This window comes from Numida meleagris, chromosome 5 (assembly GCF_002078875.1).
Source record: "Numida meleagris isolate 19003 breed g44 Domestic line chromosome 5, NumMel1.0, whole genome shotgun sequence".
NCBI lineage: Eukaryota > Metazoa > Chordata > Aves > Galliformes > Numididae > Numida > Numida meleagris.
The window spans coordinates 71,018,073-71,027,436 of record NC_034413.1 but is presented as its reverse complement, the minus strand read 5'-3'; the positions used below and the strand labels follow the sequence as shown (position 1 = coordinate 71,027,436).

General features: G+C 59.6%; 1 protein-coding gene across 2 annotated transcripts; it reads right to left on the bottom strand.

The window, feature by feature from the left end:
- Positions 162–9,136, bottom strand: GALNT5 (polypeptide N-acetylgalactosaminyltransferase 5). 2 transcript variants are annotated; one of them, XM_021399882.1, is made up of 11 exons: positions 8,824–9,136; positions 7,345–7,764; positions 5,510–5,676; positions 4,703–4,822; positions 4,470–4,605; positions 3,778–3,897; positions 3,349–3,466; positions 2,871–3,194; positions 1,543–1,623; positions 1,255–1,413; positions 162–510 (listed from the first exon to the last, which is right to left on the bottom strand). In XM_021399882.1, exons 2-11 carry the CDS (start codon positions 7,539–7,541, stop codon positions 370–372), a joined length of 1,563 nt encoding a protein of 520 aa, XP_021255557.1. In that variant the 5' UTR covers positions 7,542–7,764; positions 8,824–9,136; the 3' UTR covers positions 162–369. The 2 variants fall into 2 exon arrangements, with proteins under 2 accessions (XP_021255557.1, XP_021255556.1); XM_021399881.1 differs by lacking the exon at positions 8,824–9,136 and having other exon boundaries at positions 7,345–8,187.

The following is a 9,364-nucleotide window of genomic DNA, read 5'->3' as shown; positions in this document are numbered from 1 at the left end:
CACAGCCACCTCGTGGTGCCCACATCCATCCCACGGTGCCCACAGCCACCTCGTGGTGCCCCACTCACTGCACGCAGAGCAGGGAGCCCAGGGGTAGCCCTGTCAGTGCGCACTGCTTCTGGGGACGTTACAGAAGGTCAGCTTAGGAGAGGACAGGGGACTTCAGAAAATACTTCCATTTAATAACACAGAAAGCAAAGTGGGTGTTTGCCTCTCCGTTGAAGGAAAAACCACAATTCCAATGTCCTTACACTGGCTGTGCTGCGCTGGGTGCTCTGAGCTCTCGCTGTGCTGGTTCAATTCCTGCTTGGAAGGGAACTCCCAGCTCTGTCAGCACTGCTGGAGGTCTTGTGGTGGCCCAGTGCTCCCTCACGCCGTATGGTAGCTGCCAAACCTCCACTGCTGGTAGCGGTCGGTGGCCGTGCAGGCGCCCAGCCTCAGGGTCAGCAGCACCCGGTGCACGAGCAGGCAGGTGGGCGGCTGCTGGTGCTGCACTGCGAGGTGCTCGGCCTGTGGAGAGGGTGATCCTTTGGGTTACATCTGCACATCTTTCCCCACATAACCCCCGGGCTAGAGAGGCACTGCCCCAGGGCTGCCCCTGTCCAGGTGTTCCATGCTTGGCTTGCACTGCTTCCCCCACCCGTGTGGTAACACCGATGGGGAATGGTCCTGAAAAGACACGTGGATTTGTGTCTGGGCAAAAATTGGATTTGTTTGTACATGGTAAATGCAGCTTACATCACTGATGTGACACAGTCACTGTGGCATCAGAAGGTAAAGCACTGCACGTGCCCTGCTGCCCCTCTCCCCATAGCGCATGGAAGTATTACTGGTTTGGACTGAAGAGGAATGGGATCTCTGCTATAGGATGCGGTGCTATGTCACATCTACCGTTCTTTCCTAATTTAGGAGTGTTAGCAAGGATGCAAGTTCCTCACTCCTCAGAGCGAAGCCCTGCAGAGGCTGGCACAGGCACTGCAGTGCAGGGCATAAATTTAAGTACCCATTCTCTTCCTTTTCAAAACTCTTAAGAAAAACCACAGTGTGAACGGAACACGAGCGGATACCAATACCCGTGTAAGTGCTACCCATCACCTAGTGTGCCACCAGAGCTGCTGGCTGTCATCATGCTGCAGATGACGGAGTCCTGCTGGGCACAGCCCTGCAGCAGCGCTTCCCTCCCGCTCCAGACACGCGGTCAGGGGCCTGGCAGCCGGGGCTGGGGGGCGGTGGGGGGGTTGGGGTGCTACTCACCAGCTCGGGGCGTGCTGCCATGGAGCTGTGCCTCCAAGCCAGGCTGCTCTCCCAGCCTGTACACAGCCGCAGCCCCAGTGCTCCCGCAGCGCCCACGGGCACGACGCACAGCTCTCCATGCCGCAGCAGCCGCAGCCAGGTGTAGTTGAAGTGCTGGGCCTGTGGGAGGGACAAGCGATGGGGACCCTCTGCCAGCGCCCTGGGAGCCGTTCCCACGGGGGCAGCAGCCATCCCGGGGCAGGGGGTACACGCTGCAGATGGCACTGCATGCCCCGTGCCTCATCTTACCTTGTTGTTAATGTCACACGCCTGCAGGGCCAGAGTGGTGTTCTGCACAGCCATGCAGCGCGCCGTGGCTACGTTAACAAGCTGGAAAACAGCACCAACATGCACACTGAGACATCAGCTGTCAGGAAGAGCAAAGGCTGTCCCAGTGCCGGCACCGATTAATGCTGCCTGCTTAACGGGGAGAAGCGTGTGTCAGTGCACACCGGCTCTGCTACACGTTTCTCCAGCATCAGAAGCCTGAGCCCAGCCCCTCTGGATGCACTCAAAGCAGGACAAGATGAGCTCTTTTCAGTGCAGAGTGCTGGGTCTGACTGCTGAGAACAGCTCCGAGCTCTGCCCACTGCCTCAGGCTCCGTGGCTGAGAGCACGGCACCGCAGGGAGGGCAGCACCACGGCTGCAGGTGCTGTCACCAAGTCCCAGTGGCTGCAGGGCCGGGCCCTCCTGTCTTTAATTCCCTGCAAAATTCAGTTCCTTTTCTTCTTTCAGAATTGCTGAAGAATTTCCAAATTAATCCTGGGGAATAAGCAGGCTGTTCAGAACACAGCTCCCAAAGTAAATTTGGTTAGGGTTCAGCACAGCTGGAATTTGCAGAGCTAGCTGAAAAACAGATTTTCTGCCCTATTAAATTTTGAGAATGAAGATAAAAGAGCAATTCAGGTGGCCTGAATCGGGACAAAGCACGGCAGCGCCACAGACATTTTCACAGACACAGATCTGAGAAGTGGAGGTTGTGGTTCCGCTGAAACAAAGGTCCCTGTGTACAGCCCCACTGCTTTGCACTGGATTTGACATGGGGCTTTATTGCTCTGGTTGAAGCAGAAGACCTGAAAAAGTGAATGCTTTCCAAAAATTTCATTTTTCCCATGTTCTGAACACTATTGCTGCTAAGCCCTGGCCCCTGGCTTGCTGTGGAGCTCCCGTGGCTGTGCTCAGATACGTGGGGCAGGTGGTGAGCCCTCCGGGTTGCACTCCTGGCATCACTGTAACTCATTTTACAAACCAGGTATTTTACTGATGTGACTGCAATCACAAACAGATTGCAAGCAACTGAGTGCATTTTCTTGGCTGAATACTTGAGGAGAGCGGCGACGTGCTGCGCCCTGCTGGTGGGCATGGAGCAGAGCTGCACAGAACAAACTGCACAGCTCTCTGGTCAAACTTCATAAAAATACAGGGGAATCCTGACTACTGTGATGGATTAAAGATCCCCAACCACTTCCACATGCCAGGAAGCAGCTCAGAGCCAGGCATACCAAGATGACTCCGTGCCTCTATCCAAGCCAGTGAGAATGGGTTTAAATGGAGAAGAGCATCACCCGGTACGTACCAGCCCGCTGGCCTTCACCGGGGGAGCCGCCAGGTCTGGGTACACGTTCTCCAGGTACCAGCGGAAGCTCCGGCACTGCAGCCTCTCCCGCAATGCCATTTGCTGGCTCAGGTCACCCAGCTCCGGGCGCCGCTGGAGCAGGTGGTACGCGTGGCCGTAGAACAGCTCCTTGTAATCGTCCAGCCAGACCTCAGCCACGCGCGCCAGGTTCCGCTCCACCGTTCTCACCCGATCCTTTGGGAACGAGTAGGGGTTGTCATTCCTGAAGATGTGCCCAACTCTGGAGCAAGGGACAATCTCAATCTCTCCTCCGCACATCCAGACCTAAGGAGCAGAGGATGCTTGGGCAGGAACACGGCCAGGGCTGCGCTCCAGCTCCATGCAAGGTAGAAGCAGCAAAGGGACCATCAGGGCTGGAGGCTGCGCCTGCAGAGTGCCCAGAGCAGGCACAAGAGACAGGCTGCCGAGAGTGACCCACCTTGAACGAAAGCTCCATGTTTTCACCTCCCCAGACATCCAGTCCTGAGTCATAGGTTCCCAGCTCAAAGAAGTACTTCCTCTCAATGGAGAACAGGCCGCCTGCCATAACCGGGCACCTGCAACAGGCAGCAAGGTGCGGGTCAGCCGGCCAGAACGCACCCGTCCCTTTCACCTTCACCAAGGGGTCACCCAGAAACTGGGCTGTGAGGTGCTTGGGGACGGTGTGTGGGTTTGCACCCAGAGCACAGACCCTGGGACTCACCCTTTTGGTGCTGACTGACAAAGGTGACATTAAACAGACAGCATTTGGTGGCCGGGACTTTGCCATGGCCAATGAGGTGATGCCACGTGTCACACCACCAGCACAGAGTGAGCCGCTAACAGCAACCAGGTGGGCTCCCAAAGCTCTCAGAGTCACTTTCTGTACCTTATTATATCAGTTTCCTTGAGTTTGTTTTTCTCAATGACTTCTTGTGGAATCTGCTTCCATCCAAAATTCATCGGCCAAGTAAAAATCCCACGCTGAAAGTTATCCACAGTCATGTAGCTGAACAGGGCAGAGATGGAGATGACGAATTCTGAGTCACATTCCTGATTGAAATGTCACCCTTAATGAACAAAGAAGAATGTCTGTACCTAATTAAAACAAGATTCTAACAAATTTCATCAGGAATCCTCTTCATCTAGAACCACAGAACCATCAAGGTTGGAGAAGACCTCTCGGATTCCCCAGCCACCCCACCATGCCCACTGCCCATGTCCCTCAGTGCCCCATCCCCACAGCTCTGAGACACCTCCAGGGACAGTGATCCCCCACTCCTGGGCAGCTGTGCCAGTGCCTGTCTGCTCTTTGGAGAAGGAATTGTTCCCAGTACCCAGCCTGACCCTCCCAGGTGCAACGTGAGGCCATCACCTCTTGTCCTAAAATTTGGGAAAAGGCAAAGAGGTGCATGCGATAAAGGAGTGGCCAGGACTGCTGCCGCTAATTTCTGGTGCATGCCCCCTGTGAGTGGGAGGCCAGGCAGAGGGTCGGGATGCACAGCTTCTTGCTGTTAGCATTCCAACGGACAGAGTGAGGGCTTTCCCAGTGCCATGGCAGGATGGCACGAGCCGCGTTACCTCATGTCCTTGTCACTGATCACCTCGATGACGGGACAGGCCACCCTGGCACGGTGCAGGCGGACACGCTCCAGCAGTGGCTCCAGCCAGCCCACGTTGCACTCCACGTGTGAGTCCAGGAAGGTCAGCACGGTGCCTATGGGCAGGAGCCGTGGCACCATCGGGTGCACAGCAGCAGCCCCTGGCCGTGCTGGGCCGTGCAGGGAGCTCCAAGCGCCCCAGCTCTGTCTCACCTCTGGCAATCTGTGCGCCCGCCAGCCGGGCCCGAATGAGACCGTGCCTTTCTCTGAGGTGCAGGACTTTCACCTTCGGGAACTGTGACATGTACGCGTCCAGCTTCTCCTTGAGGTACTCTGGGAGAGAAGGGCAGAGCGAGGCTGACAGACCCATCCCGCGCCTATCTCCAGGTGTGAGAAGCAGTGGGCAGAGCGCTCCTGGAAGTTCTCCAGGACACACGGGTGTCTGCAGGTCTGGGGCACAAGCTGGGGTAGCTCATCACCCCACCTGGGTATATAACCATTGGCCAAAGACTCCAAGATGTAGTTTTCACAGACTCATAGAATCGTTTCAGTTGGAAGGGACCTCTAAAGGCCACCTGGTCCAACTCCCCTACAATGAACAGGGACAGTGAAAAGACATCATGGGGAAGAAATGGTATGAGCATGTATTGCTGGTTGTTTAAAATGTTTCAGGCGTCCCTCCTCTCTCACACCTGTTGCCTTGACCCCTTTGGGAGGGGTCTGCACATGCAGCAGGAACACAGGTGTCCAGGCAGCGTGCTCCCTGAAGGAGCACCACTGGGGGAACCGGATCAGTTTAAAATCTTGAAGGGCTGAACCACCAGAGCCAAAGCACAGCAAAGCACAGGCTGGAACCATCCATGTGTCTGTGCCACACACGTGGAGTCACCGTGCGTGCATTGCAATACATCAGGAGCAGAAAACGCAATTTCTTTCTAGTATCCAGAAATCACAAAGAACAAATGGTATTTTGGCCTCGAGCTGTCTCAGCTTAACCAAGGCAGAAGCGGCTTCACTCACCTTTAGCGCTGAAGTCGTCCACCAAGATGAGCTCCTGGAGCAGGTGGGGGGGGGAGCGGCTGAGCACGCTGTGCACCGAGCGCAGCAGCGTGGACCACACCTCGTCCACGAAGCACATGATGACGGTGGTGGTTGGCAGGTCGTCGTGAACCTGCTGCTCCAAGCACCTGCAACGGGGCACGGAGGGCAGTGGTGGCTTTGTCACTGCTGACCCACAGCTGGAGGTGAATTACCTCTTATGCTCTGCGTGAGTTGGGGCTCCCTTTCTTTGCTGACTATACAGATATACATACACAAATGTATACATTCTATATACGTGCATTTACTTCTATATAACTAACGTTCAGCAGAAGTCAAACTCTTTTGAAATTGAACCCCTAGACAGGCCTCTAAAGAAAAGCAGCCTGCAGCCTTTACATCCTGCGGACGTCCCCCTGAAATCAGGAAGGTGTATGCTCTGATGCTGCTGGAGTTGCTTTGGAGATCGCTCCCTCGGCTCTCCTGCCCACAGCCTGGCACTGCCACCCCAACCCTCGTGGTGCTGCAGCCCCACCACACAGTGCCATGCAGCGTGCACCCTTTTTTTTGCCCAGGAAACCTGGGTCTCTATCTAAACTGCCCTAGAGGGACTGCTGCAGTAGTGTGGGAGGAACTGGGGCACGTGGGGACCCGCCTCTGTTTGGCCAAGGCGTTGTTATTCCACATAGCCAGGCGTTATCCCGGATACCCAGTGGCCGTGGCTTCCTTTCAGCAGGACTCCTGATCCACCAGAGGTGGGCAGTGCTCCTGCAGGCCTGTTCTGTGCCACAGCTCCCAGCGCTCAGCCCTCAGCTCTGGTTTTGCTGCAGGCAGCCCTTGCTCTGTGTGCAGGTGGCACCTCCTGCTCACTGGGAAGCTGCCATGGCTGTCTCCCTCTTCCCCTGCCCTGTTCCTCCCCTGCCAGGACCTCCAATGGCTCACACAGCGACATGGGAATGCATGTGCATTGACCTGTGTGATGGGGACAGTGCACAGCACAAACTCCGTGTCACAGCTCTCGTGGCAGAGACAGGAGGGTTTGTGCACCAGAGGTCTCCCACCTGCCCAGTGCCATTTGCAGAACCAGCAGCACATTTCAGGGGGGTGGTACACAGCCACAGAGCTATTAAGGCTGGAAAAGACCTCTAGAATCCCCATGCCCAACCCCAGCCCATCCCACAATGCCCGCTGACCACATCCCTCAGTGCCACATCCCCACGGCTCTGGGACACTCCCAGGGACAGTGACCTCTCACTCCCTGGGCAGTCTGTGCCACTGCCCGACCACTCTTTGGAGAAGAAATTGTCCCCAGTACCCAATCTGACACTCCCAGGTGCAATGTGAGGCCACCACCTCCCGTCCCACTGTGAATCATTTGCTTGTCAATCACCATTCTGCCCACAGGTCCCAAGCTCGCAGAGCAGACACCCGGTGCTGGGCAGCAGGACAATAACAGTGGGAAAAGGATTGATCTTGGGATGTCCCCGGTGCCGCATTGGCCACAGCCACGTCCTTATGCTGGCACACAGCAGGCGGCTTTGGCTGGATGCTGGCTACACTCCAGGTGGGTGCAAGCCCCCAGTCTCATGGGCAGGGAAGGCTCCTGCTGCCCGGGCTCACTGGCAGTGTATGGAACCAAACGCATGGGCACTGACACCAAATAGCACCGAATGATGCTACACCTGATAAACCAAGCTATGTGCCCTGACCTCTCTGGTCAGTAGGCATAGCCAGTTAAGCCAAGCTGGAAGTTCTCCCAGCCTCACCGTTAGCAGCATCACTCACCCAGCAGCGCGGCACAGGGAAGCAGGGCTTACCCAGCAGGCCTGGTGTCTGCTATGGCTCGGTCCACAGGGATCAAATCGCTGAGGAAGACATTAAAGTTTCCTTCCTTCCATCGACTTTTGGCTTCTTCTTGTTTGTCATCAGGGACTGCCACCGGATGCCCAAACTGCCCGGGTGCCTGGGGGTCTCTGGGGGCCAGCGTGATGTCCATGGCCAGGACCCGGTGCATGCTGATGCCTGCTGCCTCCTGCCCATCCCGCTCGGGGGCAGCCCCTGGTCCCGCTGCTGCTGCCCTGGTGGTGTGCGGTGCTGCAGTCCTGGTGGTGGTGTGTGTGGCAGAGGTGCCATTGCTCCCCAGTACTTGGCGCAGTTCTTGGCTCCTGGTGGAGTTTCCCCCAGAGTCGAAGCCGAGGTTGGGGGCTGCAGCGTTGCTGGGGTTGATCCCCCCTTTGCTAATAAGGACGAAACGGTCTGGGAGGGACACTGCGGTCTCTCCCCCTCTGCTCTCCCCGTGCCCCGCTGCCTGGGCCGTCGGGGCGGCCCCCCCCGGGTGCGGGCTGCCGTGGGCACCGTGCGCCGTTCCCTCCGTCCCGTTTTGCTTCGCAGGGGACGGGGCTTTGCGGGGCGGAGCGCTGCTCCCCGCCCTGCCCGGCAGTGCCCCCGGCTCTCCGGCCCCGCGAGCGGTCCGATCCGCTGCCGCATCCTCCTCCCGTGCCGGGGCCGCGCTGACCGCGGGTGCCACGTTGTGCGGGACGGGCACCCGCGCGGCCGCCCCCCCCGGGCGCGCTCCTCCGCTCGGGGCGGCCGACGCCGGGGGGCTCCGCTCCCCGCCCGGGCCCCGCTCCCCCGCTGCCGCCGTCGGCGCTTTTTCCCCATCCGCGCCCCCGCGCGGCCCCGCGGCCGCCGCCGTCCCCGCCGCCGTGGCCCTGGGGGGGCCGGGGTCCCGGCGGCCGCCGCCCTCCGGCTCCGGGGGGGCTCTCCAGGGCCGGCCCCGCTCCCGCCGCCCCCGTCCCGCCGCCGTTCGCGCGCCGCTGTCGCCGAAGGAGAGCCGGAGCGCGGCCATGTCAAAGAGCAGCCAGATGACAGAGGCCACGAAGACGAACGCCAGCGCCCGGCCGCTGCCGCGGAACAGCTTCCGCAAGCCGTTCATCCTCCCCCGAGCCCCCCGGGCGGGGCCGAGCCGCCTTGCCTGGGGGTGGGCTTCGCAGTCCCCTTCCCTGTCCGGCTCAGCACGGCTCAGCACAGCGCGGGGGAAACCCCAGCCCCGGCCGCTCGCCGTTCCCTGCCTGCGTGGCAGCCCCCCCCGCCGCCCGCCGGCCCCCGGGCCCGCAGCATCGCTCTCCGCTCGCCCGTCCGCTGCGCGCAGCCCGAGCTGAAAGAAGAGGGGGAGGCGGCGGGACGAGGTTCTCCCTCACACCACCCCACCCAGTACCGCGCTGTAACCCAACACCTCCGCGCAGAAGGAAACTATTGCCGCTCATTACCCGGGGAACTCGCTGCCGGGCTCTTACCTTCCGCACCCTCCCAGGTGCCAGCTGCGTTCGCAGAACTTTATCGGGACGCGCTGCTACGCTTCGTGCCTCGGCAACGCTCCCTCGCTGCCTTAACAGCGCCAAACAGCGTTAACATCTCGTTAGCCCCACGGCCACGAGCGCGTGTGCTCGGCACTGCCCGCGGGCAGACGCGCAGGACGGCTCGGACGGCCTCCAGCTCACTTACTCGACAGCACAGAGCGGGTGCGGAACGCCCGGGCCGGTGCTGCGGGCAGCGCGGCCGGAACGGGGCTCGGAGGCGGTGACGTGGCACGGCCCGGCGGGGCTCGGAGCGCTGCGCACCTGGAGCTGCGGCCGCAGCCGGAGCCGCGTTGCTCCCCACCCGCGCCCCTTCCGGAGCGCGCAGAGCTGTGCGGGATGGGGAAGGAGCGCGGCCGCGCGAGGTGCGTGGGCATGAGCGGGAGCGCGAAGAGGAAAAGGCTGGGGTCCACAGTTCCGAGTGTTCGAAGTCTGGCATCGATGACCTTAAAGCCAAGGCACAGTGTCCCAAATGAGAAAA